The sequence below is a fragment of the Emys orbicularis genome, chromosome 9, assembly GCF_028017835.1.
Source record: "Emys orbicularis isolate rEmyOrb1 chromosome 9, rEmyOrb1.hap1, whole genome shotgun sequence".
NCBI lineage: Eukaryota > Metazoa > Chordata > Testudines > Emydidae > Emys > Emys orbicularis.
Genome location: NC_088691.1, coordinates 89724473 through 89750352, shown reverse-complemented (window position 1 = coordinate 89750352; position 25880 = coordinate 89724473). Strand labels below are relative to the sequence as shown.

The 25880-nt window shown below is 43.5% G+C and overlaps 1 protein-coding gene across 1 annotated transcript in view; it reads right to left on the bottom strand.

Moving 5' to 3' along the window:
* LOC135883712 (multiple epidermal growth factor-like domains protein 6) overlaps positions 1 to 17394 on the bottom strand; it is a 276711-nt gene extending 259317 nt beyond the window's left edge. The window contains 2 exon segments of the mRNA XM_065410949.1: positions 17061 to 17280; positions 17283 to 17394. Coding sequence (XP_065267021.1) covers positions 17061 to 17280; positions 17283 to 17394 — 332 coding nt within the window.
* Positions 17395 to 25880: the final 8486 nt, after the last annotated feature.

Here is a 25880-nt window from a genome sequence, read left to right as displayed (position 1 = left end):
CCAATCACTCCAGAAACACACTTTGCTCCAAAGGGGACAAGGCTGGGTGAGGAACTGGCAGGGCTACACGCTTATCTCCTTGAGAATATAGGGGCCTGTGTTAAAAAGTGGAGGGAGGAAGGTGTCAGTTGCACCATCCCAAAGGTACACCATTCCTCCCTGAGATGAAGCTCTGCACTGTACTTGTATGGCCCTTGAAATTCCCATAGAAATAAATCTCAGTATTATTTCTACAAGCAGTTTTTCAAAATAGAATCTAGCCAGTAGGTTTAATGGCAGTGAGACAGGAGACACACACATCAAGAGGTCTCTAAAGGCATCTATCAACAGTGCAAATGTTAGATCAAAGCATTAATGAATATGAACTAAGGATGATTTGGCTGTCTATTTTTGGATCTTTCTGCAGGAATTAGATAAATTACACCAACTTCTCAATTCAACAAGAGAGCTGTTAATGTGATAACATCCCCAGTAAGAGCAGAGTTTGTAACTGAAGAATCTGTAGCCTGAATACTATTGATCTCTCTGTGAAACAGTCAGTCAATAAACTAACTCTGTCATAAGAATAGAGTTACAAAGATGTAGAAGAGTTTAATCTGGAATACTGCTTTTCTTCAAAAACAATAAACATGGTTAATAGTCCCTCCCATTAAACAAAGATATCCAGAGTCAATTATGATCTTATGTCAAAATTAAAAGAAAGAGAAAGAGCCTGACTTTCCACATTTATTTTGAAAAGGTAAAACAAGAACTAATCTTGATTAATCTGAAACTCTTCACCAGTGTAACTGTGGTCCAAATATTAACTGACTCCAATGAAGTCAATAGGACTAAATTCTGGTCTAAATTACATCAGTCTCAAGTGACTCCACTGAAGTCAATGGAGTTGCTTTAGACTGGTATAATTTAGCCCAAAAATTAGTCTTATGTTGTGTGACAAAGTTCCTCCTCTATCTTGGTGGGTCCTGTGCTTATTGGTGGATTTTCTTGCCTCAGAGATTCACCATGTGGGTTGGGAAACAGCCCAGAGACCTTCCCCTCTGGAAGAATCCACAGTCCAGGTCAATTGGGAGGTTTGGGGGGAACCCGGGCCCACCCTCTACTCCAGGTTCCAGCCCAGGGCCCCGTGGACTGCAGCTGTCTATAGTGCCTCCTGTAACTGCTGCATGACAGCTACAACTCCCTGGGCTACTTCCCCATGGCCTCCTCCAAACACCTTCCTTATTCTCACCACAGGACCTTCCTCCTGGTGTCTGAGAACGCTTGTGCTCCTCAGTCCTCCAACAGCACACCCTCTCACTCTCAGCTCCTTGCACCTCTTGCTCCCAGCTCCTCACACTACAAACTGAAGTGAGCTCCTTTTTAAAACCCAGGTGCCCTGATTAGCCTGCCTTAATTGATTCTAGCAGCTTCTTCTTAATTGGCTCCAGGTGTCCTAATTAGCCTGCCTGCCTTAACTGGTTCTAGCAGGTTCCTGATTACTCTAGTACAGCCCCTGCTCTGGTCACTCAGGTAACAGAAAACTACTCATCCAGTGACCAGTATATTTGCCCTCTACCAGACTCCTGTACCCCACTGGTCTGGGTCTGTCACAGTTGTTATAATGGCTTTCGTTAGAAACTTCACTTTACGGAAGTCTGTAAGTTCCTCACAACCCCACTGTACAAGCCGAAAAAGCTTGACACAATGGTCTCTTACATATCTTCTTGCCAGAGAGTGCTTGTAACAATAGAAAAAAGTATCCTGAGCCTAGAAGTGTTGTGTCCATGAAAATCATCACATAAAGTATATTGTGTTTTTTTTAAAATTTGTGTAAGTTTTTCCTTTCCAAGAAGAAGGGGGAAAACATTAAATTTTGATCTAAAATAACAACCTATTAAACAAATCATGCAATCAATAGCCTCAAGAACCTTAACGTGTTGTTATAGCCACAGTCCAACACAGACATGTTGGAGTCCAACAATGTGTTGAGGTGACATGTAGCATTTCTTCCTTTCTAACAGCTACCAAAACCATTGGCCTCCACATCCTACTGTGAACTAATTTAAGCACCACACTTCTCTTCTAAAGTTCCTCAGCTATACCGGGGACCTTAAGGAGCTGAAGGGCGTACTATCCGCTCTACCTTGGCCTCTCTACTGAGCCTGCTATTGGTGCTAGCTGTGAATCTTGGGGCCCAATCCTGAACCTTTTCTTCCTCCATTCATCGCACTTAGGAAGGAGGGTCCACACACACAATCAAGGAAACTATCACATTTAATAAAAGTAAATATAAGAAACGTCATTAAAATATTTTACAATGAAATGTCAACCAATAATATTTAAAATAACGGGACTGATCCTGCGAATACCAGCAAATATTAATGTCTACACCTGTCTTCTTTCCCTTGCTTGGATGGGGGGAAATTGTTCTTGGACACCAGTGACTTCTGCATGGAGTTTGTCTGGTGGGCACTTGGTGGGGTTCAGGGACTCCCACAGGTTCATCATTTCCCTCCTTGATGATCAAGAGGGTCCCCATGCAAGGGGTTTCAGGTGCCGGTGGAGATGTGGTGCTGGGAGTCCTGCAGTCTCCATGTCCTCCTCCCAATGGCTCTGGGGAGTGGCAGATGTCTAGAAAGAGGGTCCTCTGGGTCAGCAGCAGCCTGGGCAACAGCTAGTGGAGGCAGCCCATGGACAGTTGCAGTGGCCAAACCCCAGACTTGTTTGGCCACTCATTCTATCAACGTCTCCATTAGGGAATGCTCCCATTCCCTATGGTGAGCCTCCTGCTCCACAAACTAGCTCAAAGTCTCCTCCTGCTGAAGAGCTTTGCCTTCCTCTGCTCTGAGGAACTGCTCCTAATTCTTCCTTCCATCTCCATGAGCAGCTCTTCCAGGGTCCTTCTCCATCAGCCTCTGCTATATTGAGGTGCTGCTACTGCCCTCCTGGTGGAACAGATTCCCTTTCTGGAGACAAAGATCCTGATAATTCAAAGACAAGAGTGGGCTTCTTCCAAAGGGGAAAAATATATAAGACAAGAAATGCCCTATATAACATTGTTTTGCTGTAGAAGGCCAAAATGTTGATACTTTTGAGCATTCCAGGAATGCAACTGTTACTATCCTTAGTTCTCAGACAACTTGGCAGCCCATGAGGAAGGAAGAGGCTACCAACGATCAAAAAAAAAAAAAATGTACAGTAATTCCTCACTTAACGTCATCCCAGTTAATGTAGTTTCGTTGCTGATCAATTAGAGAACATGCTCATTTAAAGTTGAGCAATGCTCCCTTATAACGTTGTTTGGCAGCCTCCTGCTTTGTCCACTGCTTGCAGGAAAAGCAGCCCGATGGAGCTAGCTAGTGGGGGCTTGGAACCAGGGTGGGCCAGCAGCCCCCATATCAGCTCCCCTAAGTTCCCTGTGTGGCAGCCACCCAGCAAGCTATCAATTGCTAGGCAGTTCAGGTGTCCCTCCTGCCACTGCCATATGCTGCTCCTGCCTCTGCCTTGGAGCTGCTCCCAACATATATAATGTCTTTTGTCTGGAGAAAAGAAATTTCCCTGCAACTTAATTCCCCCTATTTACATTAATTCTTATGGGGAAATTGGATTCTCTTAACATCATTTCGCTTAAAAGTAGCATTTTTCAGAAACATAACTACAACGTGAGGAGTTACTGTACAAATGTTCATACTGTCTCAAGTTGCAAAGGGTTGGCAGTTCCTTACAGTGCCTATGTTACCAGTTTGCAATTTCCAGCACTTCAAATGCCCTGGAGGGTGAGGTGTCCATAGTAACTTACCAGCCGCAGGTTCCAGTTCCTCTCATGGCTTAGGGTCTTCCTCAAGTTTGCTTGGGGGGCGGGTTCTTTAACCAGCACTTCCGGGAACAAGCGAATGACATCATTCGTGGGCCCTGATGCCATTTCACCCTGGCCCTCATTGGCATCCGGTCAGACAATGAGGCTTGCAGGGTTGAGAAAGGGGTTGCGAGCCCTTGAGGGCACCCAGTCCAGATTGTTGTAGAAGGGGCACATATCATGAGCCCTCCTCCAGCCTCCGTGAAATTTCCCAGTGCAAGTGAATGTTCCTGATGCTCCATGAAAAGTCATGGAAGATGGTATATTCTGACCACACATTGATCAGCTCCCAGTCAGGATCGACAGGCCAAGCGGCTGCACTAGTGGCAGAATCCATGCTCACCTGCATTGATCAAAAATGCAGTGGAAAGCAGTTCTGATGGAATACCATTGAAAATAGAGGGACAGGGACCTTATACATCAGGTAAGGGGCAGGAAGAAAAAGGTTCAGTGTATTGTGGAAATTGGGGTGGAAGACTATTGACACTCAAAGCCTGGTACCCACCCCTTGTCCCTGTCCACACTGCAAATTGGCATGGGTACAGGGCTGTGCCACAGCCTGAGGTGTGTACTTACCCATATCCCTCAGGTGTGCCATCTTACTTGCCCCTCTGCTCACTTTCAGACACATGCTTCTGGGGTTTAGATACGAACAGTGAGTTACGGCACAACCATGCACATGGACAGTCACTAGTGTATACATCCCCGATAGAAAGGGGGGGGGGGGGAACACCCACAATGCTACTTTGCAAAAAGACATCAACAGATACAAAGACAACTCAAATCTGTAGGCTCAATTTCTGAAATATACCTTGTTTATGATTTAGTGTATGTGCCTCATCTATTTGTCCAGGAAACCTAGAAAATAAGCATTTCACATACAGACACTCACACAATTCATGCAAATGAACAACCAAATATAATCTTCAAGTGGATATGGAAGAGTGTGTTTTCATAACAAGAACAAAGACATTTCCTAGAGGAGAGTCTTCTGGATGACAACACACACACACAGAAATTTAACATCAGCTTTATAGCAACATCACTACCATCACATTTTCAGTGTAATTCATTTCTCTATGAATTTCACAGAATTTTAAAACTAGAAAATCCAATGGGACTATTCCATGATTTGTCTTGAAACGACGCACCCTGAGGTGCTATTAGATAGATATGCTATATTTCATAAAGTCTGAAACAATTCTAAATATGATAACTTACATGAAACAGTTGCTGGGAAGGTCTTTTTTGGTTAAGGTGTATGAAGCAGAGTTTTAATAAAGCAAGAGCCAAAAAGGCTAGTTTTAATTTACACTGGATGCAACAATACCTGGCACTGAGTCAGTAGGGTTGAAGATCTGTGTTCCACTTTTTGTTGTAAGGGAAAACCCTATTATAATGGGGCAGTAGCACCACTGTAGTTAAGATTGAATCATTTCTAAGTTGGCTACTGTTATCAGTACCTGTCCATCTCTGTGTGGTGAATGTCAGGTTCCTACAGGTTGTATCTAAAACACCTTGGTTAAAATAAATGCATCTTTTGAACGTAGCATACCATTGTCTACAAATAGCCTAGAATCATCTGTCTTCATCTACCAGCACTGTAAGGGGCCAGACACCTGAGTGAGCCAAATCTTAATAAATTTGACACACATTACTCTCACTTATATAAGCCCCAATCCTCATCCTATTGATGTCAATGGTAAAACTCTCATTTACTTCTATGGTGCAAGATCAGGTCATTAGTGTAAAGCAAGATACTGGGTGGTATGTCCAGCCCTGAAAAATAGAACAGTGGCCATCAGCACATACCCATGCTGTGACGTTCCCCTCTGGATCCGCTAGGTCACTCCAGTCCTTGACTCTGGGAGCCTGCCTTACCCTGCTCTGCTGTGAGAACCCCCACTCCTGGGCTGTTCATGCACAGCCTCTGGCATATAAGCTTCTCCTTGGATTGTGCAACCGAATGACACTAGCCAATATCTCCAGTCCTGGACACAACCCTAAGAACTTCTGTCTTGCACAGGGCCGGCTCCAGGCACCAGCTAAGGAAGCAGGTGCTTGGGGTGGCAAATACAAAGGGGCGGCACTCCATCCGCTATTGGGGCGGCACGTCTGGGTTTTCGGCGGGAGGTCCCTCAGTCCCTCTTTGAGCTGCCGCCGAAGTGCCGCCGATCTTTTTTTTTTTTTTTTTTTCCCCCACGGCTTGGGGCAGCAGAAAACCTGGAGCCGGCCCTGGTCTTGCAGTGTCCAGTTATGCCCACTGGACACTGCAAGCTTATATGAGTTAATCAATTTAACAAAGAAATTGATATGTACCAGACTTGTTATCCAAGGGGAATTTCTGACACACATCAAACCAAACACACTTCTTCAGGCAGAATAAACAAACAAACAGATTTATTAACTATACAGATATAATCACTTAAAGTCAAAGCATAAGTCAGATTTGGTCAAATGAAATAAGATCAGCTTAGAATGCGTTTTGCTTTTAACACTTTCAATGCCCTTACAAACTTAGATGCTTCTCACCACAGGCTGGCTGGTTGCTCTTCAGCCAGGCTCTCCCCTTTGATCAGCACTTCAGTTGCTTGGTGTGGTGTCTGTAGATGTAGGTGGAAGAGAGAGGAAGAGCATGGCAAACATCTCTCCCTTTTATCATGTTCTTTCTTCCCTCTTGGTTTTGCCCCTCCCCCCCCTTCAGAGTCAGGTGAGCATTACCTCATCACAGTTCCAAACTGACCAAAGGAATGAGGGTGACTCCCTCAAGAGTCCAACAGATTCTTTTGTTGCTGCCTAGGCCAGCGTCCTTTGTTCCTGTGAGGCTGGGCTGGGTTTGTCCCATACCTGCCCTGATGAGGTGTGAACTGCCTCCCTGTTCTTGGAGAGTTTTTGCCTGTGTTTGCTTTAAGCCATGAGGATACATTTTCAGCCTCATAAGTATATACATGAAATTATAACCTATAACATGACTATAACAATTACTATAATCACTATAACAACAATGCTCAGTGCATCATGAGCCTTCCGAAGACATTCAACATGACAAACGTTGCATTGGATACCACACAATCATTTTATAAAGATAAACATGGGGGCATAGGGTGTTCCCCCGAGGTACAAAGCGTCACACATGCATTTGATTGGTGTTAGGTGGGGTAGCCTGGTTGCACATATGAATCCATGTTTGGAACAGGCAAATTACAGGGACAGTGGAGAAAGCCAAAATATGGTTTCTACTGATCCACATGTATCTCCTGAGCCACAGGTTTCCTGTTATCACATGGAGACTGGTGTACATTGCTCTTTGGAGACAAATAAGATGACCAAAGTGCCTGCCACTTGAAGAATGCAATTATAAAAAGGAGAGTGCTGTGGGGGGAAAAAATTGTAAAATAATATGCATCTATCAAAGCAAGCACACATGGTTTGTCAATAAGTAGAGGAGCATTTATTGGTATAAACACTAACACAACAAAAGGGTTGAGATGTAATGTTGCTGGATGCCACGCAAAGGGCTTTGCGCTCATCTGTTATTGACTTCAAAACTGATCGTTTGCATAGCAACTGTACCTATCCAAATGCTCATCCAGACTTTGCATGTTTGTTTTTTAATATGGGATTAACTCTTATGCCACAATATATATGTGCAGTATGGGCCTGTCAAGGAATTCTTTGGCCTAACAAAAACTTGAGGCTAATTTCTACTGTGATTTACACCCTGGTAAATCCAGATTATTATGGAATTATCACAGTATAATGGAGAGTACATTTGTCCCATTGATTTAAATTCATTCATGTTTTCCCATACTTATGGGATCAAAGATACATCTAAACACACTGGAAAATATGGTTATATTTCTTTCAATTTGTAATGCTCCACATCTCTAGATCCTAGTGCACACATATGCAACTGAAGCAAAGCACCTAAATAGTTTAAAAACTTAGGGTCAATTCTTAATTACACCAGGGTAATTCCAGAGTGCCTATGGGCTCTGATTTTAGAAAGGTATAAGTGAGAGCAGAATCTGACCCTTAACACAAAATAGCATGCTGCCAATGTGCCATATGCAAATTTTGAAATGCTTTTCTTTTTGTTATTTCTAAATCAGTTCCCCGCTCGCCCCTGTCTACTGTCTCAAAAGCAAAGATCTTAGTGAGGGCTAAAACCATGGCAAGTTTAAAGTTTTAGTTATCCATGCCTAAAGAAATAAAATCTTTCACTGGTGAAACATACCAGCTTTCCAAATGTTCAGATAACTCCCAAGTACAGGCGTTTCACCAAGCTTCCAGTAACTAAAAAGGCCCTGCTGAAACAGTGTCCAAATACTAACTCCTCCTCTGTCCCCCTCTGCTGCTTTTAGTACAAATGCCTTGCCTTATCAGTCATAAATCTGCATGCACAGCACTATGATAAACATACGGAGTTGGACATAAACAATACACATGCACACAGCGGGAATTAGAGGAATTTTTATTAAGATCAGAAAGTGCATATACATGACAATTATTCTGAACAATGGTAAAGTATTGCACAATGAAATGCACAGCAAAGTCCATGATTTCTCTTGCTGTACGCATATTTAGGCTGATATTGTCAAAGAATCTTATGGGAGTTAGGAGCACAAATCCCACTGAAATTCAATGGGAGCTTGGGTTCTAACTCCGACTCCTTTCAAAATCCAGCTTTAAATTTTTAAAGCTGTTTTTAGACAATCATGATTAAGTCTGGCAAATTTCCAAACCCTTCATATCATGTGTGTTATGTGATTTATATGACAGTATACCCATAAGTAGAAATTACTCTACAACAGGGAACAGTTAGGTTCATCCTCAAAAAAAAAAAAAAAAAAAAAAAAAAATACAGCAGCTTTGGACTATCAGGTTTTAAGTCATGTCTTTTCAACTTTTCACAACATAATACAAAAGTCTTGAGCTCATTTTTCTCAAAAAAAAAAAAAAAAGTCGCAAAATGTGCAACAAATCAGGAAAGGAGAAATATAATATGACGACACTCACTCACTATCTTTAGACTTCTTGCCAATGCAAACAGCAGAAGAAAAACACCTTCATCTCTTGAAAGACCCTAAATTCCAAGTTAATAGATACTATGTTGAAGCAGAGACTCTAAATGTAAGATCTTGTAAAATGTGAGCTGTTTCACAGTCTACGTAATTAGAGTGACCTGCATGTGCTCTCTCTGGTGCTCACCAAGAGTACCAGAGTGCAGGATGACAACTAGCCTATTTTCTATTCAGTGTAAAAGTTCACCACTTCCCCTCAAGATGACAAATCTTACATTAAAATATGAAAATAATCCTCCCCCGACCCCAGGCTGTCAGTCCCCACTACACATTCCACACGGCTTGGGCTTCAGCCCCTCAGCGGTCAGCCTCCCTCCCCCACCCCTTCCGTTAGTTTTAGTAAAAGTCAAGGACAGGTCGTGGGCTTCTGTGAATTTTTGTTTATTATCCACAACCTGTCCCTGACTTTTACTAAAAATAACCATGACAAAATCTTAACCTTAATAATAGCCATTGACGGACCTATCCTCCATGAACTTATCTAATTCTTTTTTTAACCCAGTTACAGTTTTGGCCTTCACAACAGGTTGACTGTGCGTTGTGTGAAGAAGTACTTCCTTATGTTTGCTTTAAACCTACTGCCTATTAATTTCATTGGATGCCCCTGGTTCTTGTGTTATGTGAAGAAGTAAATAACACTTCCTTATTCACTTTCGCCACACCAACCACGATTTTATAGACCTTTATCATACTCCTCTTAGTCATCTCTTTTCCAAGCTGAAAAGTCCCAGTCTTTTTAATCTATCCTCATATGGAAACTGTTCCATACCCTTAATCATTTTTGTTGCCCTTTTCTGTACCTTTTCCAATTCTAATATATCTTTTTTGAGATGGGGTGACCAGAAGTGCACACTGTATTCAAGGTGTGGGAGTACCATGGATTTATATAATGGCATGATATTTTCTGTCTTATTACCTATCCCTTTCCTAATGATTCCTAACATTGTTAGCTTTTTTGACTGCTGCTACATGTGGAACTGATGTTTTCGAGAACTATCCACAATGACTCCACTCTTTCTTGACCGGTAATAGCTAATTTAGATTCTGTCATTTTGCACGTATAGTTGGGATTGTTTTCCAATGTGCATTACTTTGCATTTCTCAACACTGAATTTCATCTGCCATTTTCTTGCCCAGTCACTCAGTTTTATGAGATCCCTTTGTAGCTCTTCGCAGTTTGCTTTGGACTTATCTTGAGTAATTTTGTATTGTCTGCAAATTTTGCCATCTCACTGTTTACCCCTTTTTCCAGATCATTTATGAATATGTTGAACAGCACTGGTGCCAGTACAGATCCCTGGGGGACACTGCTATTTACCTCTCTACATTCCAAAAACTGACCATTTATTCCTACTCTTTGTCTCCTGTCATTAAACCAGTTACTGATCCATGAAAGGACCTTCCCTCTTATCTCATGACTGCTTACTTTGCTTAAGAGTTTTTGGAAAGGGACCTTGTCAAAGGCTTTCTGAAAGTCCAAGTACACTATATCCACTGGATCACCCTGATCCACATGTTTGTTGACCCCCCCCCCCCCAAGAATTCTAATAGATTGGTGAGGCATGATTCCCCTTTACAAAAGCCATGTCGACTCTTCCCCCAAATAATCATGTTCATCTATGGGTCTGATAATTCTGTTCTTTACTAGATTCTCAACCAATTTGCCTGGGACTGAAATTATTCCAGCAAGTATCCAGCTCCAGATCCATTTGTAGCTTTGGGAATGGGGGTGGGAATAAGGTGGGGGAGGATGCCAACTCTGCCCACTTATGGATGAGGTGCAGAGATGCAAGTTTTGAACTATATCAGCAAACATGGAAATCAACATTTTAGTTTAAGGCTGTATCTAGATCCTCTAACAGATCTTTTAAGACAGCATTCCAAGCCTGGAAAGAAAGACACAGTAAAGAACTATGCCCTCTGTTTGAAAAGAACAAGATTCTTCCTTCTACTTGTTAATGAACAATTAATCTCTTTGTGTAAATCTATTAGATACCTAAACATGTATTACTGGTGAAAAAGAAGAGACCATCTCAGTACTTATGATGAACACTAATGATACTTATTGCTTGAAGGTAACATGAAAGACACTCCATTCAGCCTCTGTGACAGCTTAGATTTCCTGCTTTCGGCTCTGTCTTACGTAGTTAACTAACATCTTCCCAAAAGTACATTCTCAACAGTATATTTGTTCAATCAAATTGAACCTTCTCCCCTCAGTTCTTATTCACGCAGAGCCCCTTTACTATATGCTATTTGACATGAAACAGAATCCCTGTTGCTGCCTTAACTATGGTATAGCTTCTCACCACCCCATAGCCTCAAACATACCACAACTTTAACCTGCAAAGCTCACTGCAGCAAAGTAACATAAGAACATAAGAACATAAGAAAGGCCGTACTGGGTCAGACCAAAGGTCCATCTAGCCCAGTATCTGTCTACCGACAGTGGCCAATGCCAGGTGCCCCAGAGGGAGTGAACCTAACAGGCAATGATCAAGTGATCTCTCTCCTGCCATCCATCTCCATCCTCTGACGAACAGAGGCTAGGGACACCATTCTTACCCATCCTGGCTAATAGCCATTTATGGACTTAGCCACCATGAATTTATCCAGTCCCCTTTTAAACATTGTTATAGTCCTAGCCTTCACAACCTCCTCAGGTAAGGAGTTCCACAAGTTGACTGTGCGCTGCGTGAAGAAGAACTTCCTTTTATTTGTTTTAAACCTGCTGCCTATTAATTTCTTTTGGTGACCCCTAGTTCTTGTATTATGGGAATAAGTAAATAACTTTTCCTTATCCACTTTCTCAACATCACTCATAATTTTATATACCTCTATCATGTCCCCCCTTAGTCTTCTCTTTTCCAAACTGAAGAGTCCTAGCCTCTTTAATCTTTCCTCATATGGGACCCTCTCTAAACCCTTAATCATTTTAGTTGCTCTTTTCTGAACCTTTTCTAGTGCTAGAATATCTTTTTTGAGGTGAGGAGACCACATCTGTACACAGTATTCGAGATGTGGGCGAACCATGGATTTATATAAGGGCAATAATATATTCTCAGTCTTATTCTCTATCCCCTTTTTAATGATTCCTAACATCCTGTTTGCTTTTTTGACCGCCTCTGCACACTGCGTGGACATCTTTAGAGAACTATCCACGATGACGCCAAGATCTTTTTCCTGACTCGTTGTAGCTAAATTAGCCCCCATCATGTTGTATGTATAGTTGGGGTTATTTTTTCCAATGTGCATTACTTTACATTTATCCACATTAAATTTCATTTGCCATTTTGTTGCCCAATCACTTAGTTTTGTGAGATCTTTTTGAAGTTCTTCACAATCTGCTTTGGTCTTAACTATCTTGAGTAGTTTAGTATCATCTGCAAACTTTGCCACCTCACTGTTTACCCCTTTCTCCAGATCATTTATGAATAAATTGAATAGGATAGGTCCTAGGACTGACCCTTGGGGAACACCACTAGTTACCCCTCTCCATTCTGAGAATTTACCATTAATTCCTACCCTTTGTTCCCTGTCCTTTAACCAGTTCTCAATCCATGAAAGGACCTTCCCTTTTACCCCATGACAGCTTCATTTACGTAAGAGCCTTTGGTGAGGGACCTTGTCAAAGGCTTTCTGGAAATCTAAGTACACTATGTCCACCGGATCCCCCTTGTCCACATGTTTGTTGACCCCTTCAAAGAACTCTAATAGATTAGTAAGACACGATTTCCCTTTACAGAAACCATGTTGACTATTGCTCAAGAGTTTATGTTTTTCTATGTGTCTGACAATTTTGTTCTTTACTATTGTTTCAACTAATTTGCCCGGTACCGACGTTAGACTTACCGGTCTGTAATTGCCGGGATCACCCCTAGAGCCCTTTTTAAATATTGGCGTTACATTAGCTAACTTCCAGTCATTGGGTACCGAAGCCGATTTAAAGGACAGGTTACAAACCTTAGTTAATAGTTCCGCAACTTCACATTTGAGTTCTTTCAGAACTCTTGGGTGAATGCCATCTGGTCCCGGTGACTTGTTAATGTTGAGTTTATCAATTAATTCCAAAACCTCCTCTAGTGATACTTCAATCTGTGACAGTTCCTCAGATTTGTCACCTACAAAAGCCAGCTCAGGTTTGGGAATCTCCCTAACATCCTCAGCCGTGAAGACTGAAGCAAAGAATCCATTTAGTTTCTCCGCAATGACTTTATCATCTTTAAGCGCTCCTTTTGTATTTTCATCGTCAAGGGGCCCCACTGGTTGTTTAGCAGGCTTCCTGCTTCTGATGTACTTAAAAAACATTTTGTTATTACCTTTGGAGTTTTTGGCTAGCCGTTCTTCAAACTCCTCTTTGGCTTTTCTTATTACACTCTTGCACTTAAGTTGGCAGTGTTTGTGCTCCTTTCTATTTGCCTCACTAGGATTTGACTTCCACTTTTTAAAGGAAGTCTTTTTATCTCTCACTGCTTCTTTTACATGGTTGTTAAGCCACGGTGGCTCTTTTTTAGTTCTTTTACTGTTTTTCTTAATTTGGGGTATACATTGAAGTTGAGCCTCTATTATGGTGTCTTTAAAAAGGGCCCACGCAACTTGCAGGGATTTCACTTTAGTCACTGAACCTTTTAACTTTTGTCTAACTAACCCCCTCATTTTTGTATAGTTCCCCCTTTTGAAATTAAAGGCCACAGTGTTGGGCAGTTGAGGTGTTCTTCCCACCACAGGGATGTTGAATGCTATTGTATTATGGTCACTATTTCCAAGCGGTCCCGCTATAGTTACCTCTTGGACCAGCTCCTGCGCTCCACTCAGGATTAAATCTAGAGTCGCCTCTCCCCTTGTGGGTTCCCGTACTAGCTGCTCCATGAAGCAGTCATTTAAAGTATCGAGAAATTTTATCTCTGCATTTCGTCCTGAAGTGAAATGTTCCCAGTCAATATGGGGATAATTGAAATCCCCCACTATTATTGGGTTCTTAATTTTGATAGCCTCTCTAATTTCCCTTAGCATTTCATCATCACTATTACTGTCCTGGTCAGGTGGTCGATAATAGATCCCTAATGTTATATTTTTACTAGAGCATGAAATTTCTATCCATAGAGACTCTATGGAACCTGTGGAAAGTAAACCCATAGCTCCCAAAAAAACCCATGCTTTTTAAACAAGAGATGTTGGTAACATCTCATTTGGGGAGGTAGGGATAGTTCAGTGGTTTGAGCATTAGCCTGCTAAACCCAGAGTTGTGAGTTCAATCCTTGAGGGAGCCACTTACAGATCTGGGGCAAAATCAGTACTTGGTCCTGCTAATGAAGGCAGCGGGCTGGACTCCATGACCTTTCAAGGTCCCTTCCAGTTCTAGAAGATAGGATATCTCCATTAATTTTTATTTTAATTTTAAAGTATAAGCAACAAGGATTTAGAAAAGAGCTGTATACTTGTACTCTGAGTGAATAATTCTGGAATCACCAAAGTTCTAATACAAGATCATCAGGGCTAATTGTCTAAAAACATGGTTGTCGGACATAGTTGCCCTGTAATCTGCTATGCATTAAAATCTTCCCCCCTCAGGGGGATTGGAATCAGACCACGAGCATAAACAAATACCCACACAGAATCATTACATTCTAGCTAGGAGTGAGTTCTTGAGTTACTAGCAGACTAAAAACAAGTATGAGAAGCATACTGTGTATTCTCATCCAGACAAGATCTTAACCAGAAATTAAGAACTTAAAAGGAAGCAGTCAGCAAGATGTATTCTCAGTGGCCAATCTTGTGGTCCTTATCCACTGACAATGAACCTCCTATGTAAAAGGCACATTACAAATCAATTTAACTGTATAAAATACTATGGGGACAGAGAGCCACCCTTGGCTCCATTCCGCAGCTTCCCAATGAAAACTTGTAACACCACCCCATGTTAGCAATCAGCATAATCTCACCTCTACAAAGTAACCTTTTTTTTAAAAAAAAATGCTCACTTGGTGGAATGCCTAAAATGAAACCAAGGAAGCTGTATAGGGTGATTGCAGAGGAAGGGAAGATTTTCCTTTTTACTCACCCGGGTTTAAAATAACATTAAGAGTTACGGTAGCAGCCTATTCTCCATCAGAAAGACACCACCAAGGAAAAGCACCTAAGGCTTTGCCACTGGTATTTTACCATTCCAAACTGTCCTTATTCAGATAAAAATGGAGTATGTTGTCAATCCTGATGGCTTGGATACTCTATGCAGATATCAGTATGCTGCCATTCATGATATTCCTTTTCACAGAGACGCTCTCTTAAAAAGGTAACTAGAATAAGCAAACAAATTTATTTGGGGATGACCTACCAAATTCAGAGTTTCAGACCTAAAATGACATTCTCTGAAGTGTATCTTTTAAACTAATATTACCCTCAAAACTGCACAACCTTGGTTAGCACAGCAGCTTAAACCAAATGTGAATAAATCTGGAAATATAAGTCAGTGGTAGTCCTTACGTTAGAATTAAAAAAAAAAAATCTGACTGCAGAAAACTAACTCAGACCCACCAAGAGTCTTTAACAAAAGGAGGAAAATGCTTCCCTCAGACAGCGACCCTTAAGTACGCAACATAAAATTAAGAGATGTTATTATTCTAACTAAAAGTAGTTTTTCTGAATCTGTATTTGCAGACTATTCCACAGGGAATACATTGTGCAGTAACAGGAACTGATAGCCTAGCCAGAGATTTAGATTCAATGACATTTGCAGTAACTAGATGGCAAAATGAATCTTGCACGAGCTAGACTATGGAAATATAGAGTGGTAAACAGAGCTGTTTCCTTTTAAATAAAAAAGCATTGTTAATGTCATGATGGTCTAACACTAATATTTAGGAAATGCTGTCAGACTGTTTACAAGTGTAAAAAGGATCACTTTTCCCACCCTCTGTAAAGTCATGGAGACTAAAACCACAATTTGTGCTTACAAAACACAAGGCACAGAACCGTGAACACAGATTTACAAACCTTGAGGGTTGTTCTACTTTTTAAATGATTAAATACTAGTTTTTCAGGTCACATTTTTCAATATTCATAATGTTACAACATACAATGACGGTGGCATGCAGACATTTAATATGTTATTGTATACATCTCACATGAGCTTCGGTATGCAAGAATCAACACCCATTGACCCAATATTAATGAGTGGGCACTGATCCCTTTGTGTCTGCAAATTAGCAGTGTGTGTATATCTCTAGGCAGCTGCTTTTTCTAGTTCTCAACCTCTCACCTCTCTCTGGTTCAGCCCTTTAGTCTTCCTAACTGGATTTACATTTTACTATCCAGTGTTCTCTACTGAAGCTTTTAGCACTAGTTAAAGCTGAAAACGCCCCTTATCCCATGAAACCTGTAGAATATTGTAGCTGTTTCAGGCTCAACTCTGTCCTTTCATTGTTATACCAACATGAATGGGTCTCTGCAGAAAATAAATGCAAGGATCTTCATGCATTCACTAATGATTATCTCTGCCTTCAAACCCAAAGTGAGGGAAGAAGGCAGGCTTAGAAAAAAACACTTTTCTTCTGAGATTACATATTTCACTAATAACCACACTTTACAAAATATTCCCTACAACTGGAATTGTTCAGCTTCTTACAAGGAAGCTATCAATTAAACAAAAGAAAAACCCAATTAAACTTTTTGTCACAAGATGAGCACTGACATGTACTCTATAGATAGCACTGAATTATGTCTGTAACACACAACAGCATCTTTGGCGTTTTACAGACATAAGACAAGTCCTTGACCTAAAAAGTTCACAGTCTAAACAAACAGGATGCAATGCAATGTCTTTTAAAAATCCCATCCCCCCCAAGATTGGTTAGTTTTTATCATTGCAACCCCAACTATAGCCTCAATGATCATTTAATCATTCTGAGCCTGCAGTTCTTTCAGAGCAATTTCCAGCACCACTGGGCATCTGCTGCATCGCTCTGCCAGCGCAGGATTTATAGGAGGCTATTTTGTAGGTACAGATCTAGCCCCAGGAGGGCTTGTACAGTGCTAAGCGAGCCCTAGGTGTAGCAGGCTGGTCAGATGCGCCACGGACAAGCATTTCCTAAGCAGCTGAAGGAAGGACCCTAGGAGCAGCGGTGCTTCACTTCACTTACATGTCCTGCTGAAGTTGCAGCGATGCAGCCAGGGTCCAGGACATGCATAGCAGCCAAGCTCTCAGGGTCATCTCGGGGATCAAGGGCTGCCAATCGCCAACTGCAAAAGTTGAGCGGGCTCAGCAGGAGCTGGCATCGGGCAGGGGCGAGGGGAGGCGATGGCTGCTGGAGCAGTTCGGGGTCCGGAGCAGAGCCGCCGGGGTGCTGAACGGGTGCTTCTTCCAGGCTGCGGTGTTGGGAGCCAGCCGCTCTCAGCTCCGCCGCAGCCCCGGCTGCGTGTGATCAACAGGCTCCATGGAGCCCCGCACCTCCCAGCCGCGGCCCTCCAAATCATTCAAAGCCGCTGCAAAGCAGCAAATCACCGGCCTCGCAGCCTCCTCGCCCAGCCCACCGCCCTCCCGCGGGCTGGCTGGGCAGGGCTCGGCGGCTCCTCAAATCCGAGCGGTTTTACCTGCAACTTCTTTCGAGGGTGTGCAGCACTAACTCCGCTTTACACCCTTCCCCACCCCCGCAACACCGCTTTCACAACTGCCGCCTTCCCACACGCAGCATAACCCAGTCACGCCTGCCTCAGTGCCCCCTCCACCTCCCCCACACCGCTTACACCCGCCCGCCTCAGTGTCCCCTCCACCTCCCCCACACCGCTTACACCCCCCCGCCTCAGTGTCCCCTCCACCTCCCCCACACCGCTTACACCCGCCCGCCTCAGTGTCCCCTCCACCTCCCCCACACCGCTTACACCCGCCCGCCTCAGTGTCCCCTCCACCTCCCCCACACCGCTTACACCCGCCCGCCTCAGTGTCCCCTCCACCTCCCCCACACCGCTCACAACCCCCCCGCCTCCGTGCCCCTTCCCCGCTTACACCCCCCTGCCTCAGTGCTCCCTCCCCTTCCCCACACCGCTTACACCCCCGCCTCAGTGCCCCTTCCCCGCTTACACCCCCCTGCCTCAGTGCCTCCTCCCCAACACCGCTCACAACCCCCTGCCTCAGTGCTCCCTCCCCTTCCCCACACCGCTTACACCCCCGCCTCAGTGCTCCCTCCCCTTCCCCACACCGCTTACACCCCCGCCTCAGTGCCCCTTCCCCGCTTACACCCCCCTGCCTCAGTGCCTCCTCCCCAACACCGCTCACAACCCCCTGCCTCAGTGCTCCCTCCCCTTCCCCACACCGCTTACACCCCCGCCTCAGTGCTCCCTCCCCTTCCCCACACCACTTACAATCCCCTGCCTTAATCCTTTCTCCCATGCCCCCCTCACACTCTGTCCTCAAGCACTCGCCCCCCACACTCAAACACAGCAGCCCACCATAGGTGCTGGAACCTAGGGGTGTTGCTGCATCCCCTGGCATCAAGTGGTTTCCACCATATACATACAGGGTTTACAGTTTGGTTCAATGGCTCTCAGCACCTCCACAGTACAAATTGTTCCTGCACCCCAGCCCACCCAAAACTCACAGCTCTGGCCTCAGGCACTCATCCCATGCACTCAAACACACCCGGCAGCTGGACCAAAACTCCCAGCTCTGGTCTTAGCTCTTCCATTGCCCCCCACACCACTGGTACAACTCTCACCTCAGCCTTCCCTCTCCAATGCACACAAAACACACCCCCTCAAAAACCCCACACTCCCGAGCAGATAGAGCCACCCACCTCAGCTGTCACAGCACACAACACTATGAACATACGTACCACTGACAGCACATCAAGGAAGAAAACAAAAAACATTGGCCCTTTTCATAAGGAAAACAGAACAAAAATATAACACAGCTATGCTACTTAACACCACCCTAAGCAAAAAAAGATATAGTATGTGCAGTTATATTACTGAGAGAAATCATTAAGGGCCCAATCTTGCAATTGCTTACACCTGTGTAACTTTACTTGCTTGAGTTAAACCAATAAGACCACTCACAGGAGTAGCTGTTGCTGGTAGATCACTTAGACAAATTATTAGTATTAAATAATGTTTATAAAGTGCTTTACAAACAAGGGCTAAAAGTGAGCCTTGTTATAACTACAGCTGTTAGCCCAATTATAAACAATTCCAATTATTTTTGGACCGATTAAGGAGGAGCCAAGTTGAGTCTCCTTTTGAAAAAGGAGTTAAAATCAAAGAGGTACCATTTTTTTGTTCTCTTTGTACAGCACCTACTGCAATGGAGTCCTGGCCTACGACTGGGCTTCTACACACTACAGCAATACAAAGGATAATACTACCATACTATCAAGCCTCACCTTTCACACCTGCAATCCCATCTTTTTTCATTTCCTCTGCCAATTCTCTGTCTCAACAGCTAGCCTGGGAGATGGAGAGAAGAAGTACAGCGCAATGCTGTTATCCTGTATTCCCTCTCCCCTTCTCTGCTCCTCCCTTTTCTCCTGTGTTGTTTTGTCCACCTCCCCTCTCACCTATGTACTCCCTGCATCTCCTCTTGTGAGAAGTCACTTCACTTACCCGCCTATAAAGAGGCGTCTCTTAAACCCAAATTGCTGCTACAGCCTGTTGTATCGTGTGCAACAATGAATGCGGCACACAACACACAGCTGGAATTGGGGAGGGATTTGTTCCTGTAATAACACATTCAGTTATCTATAACCTCATTTTCATGGTGATTTGCAGCTACTGGGAGAGGAGAGCTATCCATTTCCTATTCCCTCTATCTACTACTGGGTGCCAGGCAATAGGCTTTTCTTTCTCCTGGTTGCTAGACGAAACCTGTTTCTCCCCTTTATGGGGCTGGCTCCTGGATGCCAGGGCCCCGAGAGAGGGTTCTCTCCCCATCACTTCTCTTTCATTCTTACTCTTCTGGATGCTCCTACATTTTGTGTATGGTACTTACATGGCCCACACTACCACTGCATCTGAGCACTTCACAAATTCAATACATCCATTCTCACAACACCTATCCCCATTTTACAGATGGAAAATTGAGGCACAGAGACTCAGAGCCAGATTTTAAAGGTATTTAGGCATGTAAAGCTGCAGATAGGTGCCTAACTACCTTTTTAAGAAATCTGACTGTAAGGGTATGTCTACACTGCAATTAGACACCCGCAGCTGGCCCATGCCAGCTGACTCAGGCTCAGAGGGCTGTGGGACTGTTTAATTGCAGTGTAGACATTCCAGTTTGGGCTGCAACCCAAGCTGTGGGACCCTCCCACCTTGCAGTGTCCTAGAGACCAGCCTCCAGCCCGAGCCCAAACATCTACACTGCAACTAAACAGCCCCACGAGCCCAAGTTTGCTGGCATGGGCTAGCCACGGGTTTTTAATTGCAGACATATCCTAAGTTACAAGGTCATACAGGAAGTCTATGGTACAGGGAATTGAAAACAGGTTTCCCAAGACCCAGGCAAAAATCCTATCTCCCAGATCACCCTTCCTCTCTTCCCCATGCTTCTTTCCTGAAGCTTGGATGCTGTGAGAAAAGGTGACTTTCCTCCTCCCTCATAGCCACTGAAAAAGAAGTCTACTCTTCCTGAGGTACTAGCAGACCAAGGAGAGATAACATGCATGGGGTGATGAGTGACTCAGGGTAGAAGGAGCACATATTAGGAATGACCTAACCTAGGAGAGAGGGGCCACTACACTAGAGGAGAAATAGGCTACTTGCAGCTCTCTCGCTGATCTTCATATCGCTAGACCAGGGAGACAGGAAACCAACTTCTAAGGGCTCTGATCCAATTCCAGCTGAAGACAATTTGATTTCTTTTTAGTTTAGTGGAGTTGGTTTGGGCCCAAACTACTTCCATAACAGCTCCAATAGAGGCACACAACTGCCCACAACTTATGGTGCCAACAACTCATTGTTTAGACACTAATACTATGAAGATGTTTATGAGTAAACATCTGTTTTAGAAGAACCGTGAATGAATTTCCCTTTATTTAATCCCTGTAACAAGACACATCAGTTTTCACTCTGAGCGTCCATCAACGTATGGTTTCTGTTTTCTAACAGCATTGTTGAAACACTTAGGAATCATAACAAGAAAGTTATTTTTATACAGTATTGTTCGTTGTTTTGAATCCTGAAGTGACACGATGCCCCTGGGATTGTATCAAGGAAGTTTCAACTTTTTTTTTAATGTCAAGAAAATATATAGCACACATAAGAACCCAGTGCAGATTAACTGTACCCTGAAATTTCCAATGAGCTGCTAAGCCTTTCCTTGCATCTGGAGTAGTTTTAACTCGGCAGGGCCCTGAGTTCAGCTAATCTCATTATCTCCTGGAGTGCACATAGGTTTTTAATCATTTTATTTCTTAACGCCTAGAAAAATCTTCCATAAAATAATAGACCTTCTTTATGTCAAGGCTGAATGTTAATTACAGCTGAGATGACAGCCTCAGTCTGAAACTACTTTAAGATCAGTGCATGACAAAACAGTAACAGCCAAGACTATGCAAAAAGCTTCTTGCCCAGCTAGTTATCCAATAAGACAAATTAGTTTTTTACAAGGTGATTTTTTAAAAAAAAATATAACATTTGTGAAGATTTATTGGACAAATCACTTAACAGTCTTCTAAAACTAACATTTCAAATCCCTTCACAGGTTTTTATTTTATTTAAATGCACATTTCTAACATATCAAGTAGTTATAAAAACATTGGCACCAGGACATGCAAATAGGGATGTACAAAATGTTCTCCAAAACTGAAACATAGGCCTTGATGCTGCATTGTGTTATTTCTTTTGATCATTATCTAGTATTACTTCCTCAGTTATATATTAATGAAAGCATCCTGCAACTACTGACTTCAATGGGACAGCAGGACCACTCACACGAGTGAGTTGCAGGGAACAGGCCTATGCTAGTGAACCAGGTTTTAGCAGCGTATTAAGAGAATGGATATGGCTAGTTTTAAGTTATAGCCCAGATCCTCAGTGAGTGTGAATAAGCGCAGCTCCACAGTGCTGCACCCTTTGGCACTAGCAGAGGAGTTGGCCCTATATGAACATCAACAAGAAAAAAAAGTACACACAAACAAACTACATGGAAACATATGGTCTAAATACATTTTGTGCTTGCAATTTTTTTATTATTTATTTTTTAAGTGGCCTCATTTTTTGCCTATTGTTAGTTTATACTGTAGATTAGTGTTCTTTCGTATGTTCATAAACAGTGACGTATATGTAAGTAAATTACTCATATTTTCCTCTGAAATTACATTGCAAAGTAATACTTTCATAGAGAGTAATGAGGATTTTATTTCCTGTTAACCCAGCTCTGAAGAGAGCCGATTCATACAGGCTCCTCTGTAACCACAAGGATGCCAATATAGCAGTTTACGCATGTTGGTTTTAGAAGGGAGGCTAATAAAATACTTGGGCCCAGAACCACAAAGGGACGTAGTCACCAAAATGCCAGACATATGTGCCTAAGGGCATGCCTACACTAAAAACATAAGTCAACCTATGTCAGGTTGTATCATAGACACAGCATCTATGTCAGGTTGACTTACAACCAGTTCATGTCCACACTGCTCTTCTTCTGTCGGTGGTGCGCGTCCTCACCAGGAGTGCTTCTGTGGATTTCAAAGGGGCAGAGTGGGGGGCTGAGAGCCCAGGCTCTCAGCTCCACATGCAGCTCCCTGACAGGAGCTTGGCTGCCTCCCCGGGCTCTCAGCTCCCTGCTCCCCGTGGGGAGCCCAAGAGCCTCTGGGCTGTGCCCACCTGGCTCCCCACTCCCAGCCAGGCTGCACCCTGGATTCCCTGCCCCACACGGGGAGCCTGGCAGCCACCCAGAGGCTCCCTGCAGAAAGCTGGGAGGCTGCACCGATGCCCCCGGCTCTCCGCTGGGAGTCGGGGAACCTCCGGGGCTCTGGGTGTAGAGATCCCTGCTGGGAACCTGGCTGCAGTGGGAAGCATCGGTGGGGAGCATCCAGGCTCCGGGCAGCATGAAGTGGGGACTCAAGAGGGCAGGCGGGCTCCCCATGAAAAACAGGGAGCCCAGAGCCTCCAGGCAGCACCAGGACTTCCTGTTGGGAGCCAGGAGCCCCAGGGCACAGGCAAGCTGTGAGCCAGGCAGGCACAGCCCTGCTCGGAACAGGGATTCCAGGCAGCAGCCGGGCTCTAGCTGGAGCCCCCTACCCACTCTGGTGATAGTCCAGCTTTCTTGTCCATTTCACGGCTCTAGCATGGACAAGAATGACAGCCAACAGCTGCGTCCCCCTAACTACACCGACAAACCCTACGTCTCTCGTGGAGGTGGAGTCACTGTGTTGGTGTAGTAGGACACTTTCATCGGTGGGAGCAAGGCTGCAGTGTGTACACTGACATAATTAGATCAATGTAAGCTGCCTTACATTGACCTAACTCTGTAGTGTAGACTAAGCAGCTTGTACATAGCCCCTGCAAATGGGGCAGCTGGATGGAAGTTTCCTTACACCTTCCTATTACCCCAAGTGAATGCAGTGGGGCAAATTACAATCTCGCCTAGTGGGACTACACAATGTGCCCCTCAGTGGTTAGTACGAAATGACTTTCTATAGGATGGAAGACATAACTTTCATTGTCCTCCCATCCAGCTGCTCAGAGAGTTGTTCATAGAGGCTCCAATAAAATTCTCCTTTCCAAACATTGAATATGCTGATTACATGCCATTGTCAGTTCATGAATTCTGTGGTGGAGACAGTTTCTCTCACACCCTTCCCTTTGCCCTCCACTTTACATTTAACCTTTACTTCTGTCAACTATCAGCATCACTCTGATTTCCATCCTGCATAGGAAAGAACTAAGATGTATCACAACATGAGCGAGTTTGCCCATTGCACTGAAAATCTCTCTCTCGCCCCCCTCCACCCTTTTTTTATATCCCCCCAGCCAATCCTCAACATTTCAATTTTCTGCCTGGTTTTTCAATCCTGGCTAGTTACAGGATTTCACCTTCCCTCCTGATAGCAGCTCTCGTGCAGAGACTGTAATTAGAGTAACTGTGCTGTGTTCTGTTATTAGCAGGAATTGTGATTTTTAGGGTGGTGGGTTAATTGCTAATAACCATATGCAATACTTTCCCTCAAGATGTTTTCCATTACATTAATTAACTTAGCAGCTGGGATAACAGATATTAATTGTTTGTCTTTACAGTATTCCTCATTTTGGACTGTTCCAAAAGTCTCTTATTTGGCTTTTTGTTTGTTTGTTTGCTAATTCTCAGTGAGAATAAAGAGGTGAATTGAATGCCATATACTGGTAGTTGTCTACTTTCAGGTGTTAACTGTCTTTCAGTATGTTCTCAGGGGGCCTGATTCTCCACTGCCCTTCATCTTGTGTAGTCATATATATCTGTGGAGAGTGGTTGTAAAACAGTGCCAGGTCAGGATACAGCAGAGAGTGTAGCAAAAGGATTTGTATTGATTAATCTATGTGTCAGGGTTAGATACTGCAGTGCTGAGGGTGTGTCTTTTAGAAGTTAGGCCACTTCCAGTTTCCCACAGCTATCTTTAAACTTACACACCAGCAGTTTAAGATCGCTCTTAAAATTTCAGAGAGAATACTACCTGTATCTTGATATTTTTAGCTAAATCACTTCTTTGCTATGTTTACTCAGTTCAGTTTCTTTCCCCACAATAAAGGCAGGAATTATGCTGATAGACAGGGGAAAACATATAGAGAATTGAGCTGGAATTGTATTGTCTGTTGTTTTGATGGCATTTGCCAATACATTTCATTTCTGAGACTTAAAGAGCGAAGAGAAGAAAGCATCCAGTTGGTAGGGCCATATGGTATTGTCATGGGTATTTTGTTGGCTTGCGTCAAAAGAGAATCCTGCAAGGAAAAACTTTGCTCATGAGATTATTGTAAAAGTTTTTAGGGAAAGTGAAGATAGCTTTATTTAAGTGCAGTTTGGCCAAACATAGTAAGTTCTGTAAGATGCTCATATTCTTGACTGATCCACAGTGTAGCAAAATTTCAAAGGGATGTTCACTGAACAAATCTGAATAATAAATGTGAAGAATGAAGTGATTTGCCTGATTAAAAAAAGAAGGCTGATTTGTTGAGTAAATTATTCACTGTGAGTTATCAACTCAGCTCTAGTCACAAAAGAGTTTACTGAAAGCCATGGAAAGCAGCGGTGGCTCCAGGCACCAGCATTCCAAGCGCGTGCCTGGGGCAGCAAGCCGCAGGGGGCGGCCTGCCGGTCGCTGTGGGGCGGCAGTCAGGGAGCCTTCGGTGGCATGCCTGCAGGAGGTCCACCGGTCCCGTGGATTCGGCAGCAATTCGGCAGCGGGTATGCCAAATCCACGGGACTGGGGACCTCCCGCAGGCGCGCCGCCGAAAGCCGCCTGCCTGCCGTGCTTGGGGCGGCAAAAAAGCTAGAGCTGCCCCGATGGAAAGACTACCCTGGGTTACAGGAAAGAAATCAACCACACAGAAAATGAGGCACTAGTTGCTTGGATTTACAGTCACCAACCACCTCTGTATGCAAAACTACACACAGTTTATTCTTTTATTTTAAAGTGATTGACTAGCAGTAGTGCCTCAAATGTTCTAATTTAGGGCCAGATCTTCAAAGGTGCTCAGTCTCTCTCAAATATGGTCATTAGATGTCAAAGCCAGTCATTCTCATCCATTTTAGTGAACGTGTCACCCATTATATACAAGGAAAAAAATGTTCCAAAGTAGAATTTTCCTTTAGAGCTCCCAATACCTTTGGAATGGCTCACCTGTTTAAAGTGTAAGCTCCTTGGGGAAACTGTATTTTCTTCTTTGTGTTATATAGTGCTGAGCACATTGTTTGTACTTAAGAAATAATAAGTAATGATATTGAGAACAAAATAAATACTTTAAAAAAAAAACAACAGGAACTAATGAAACCC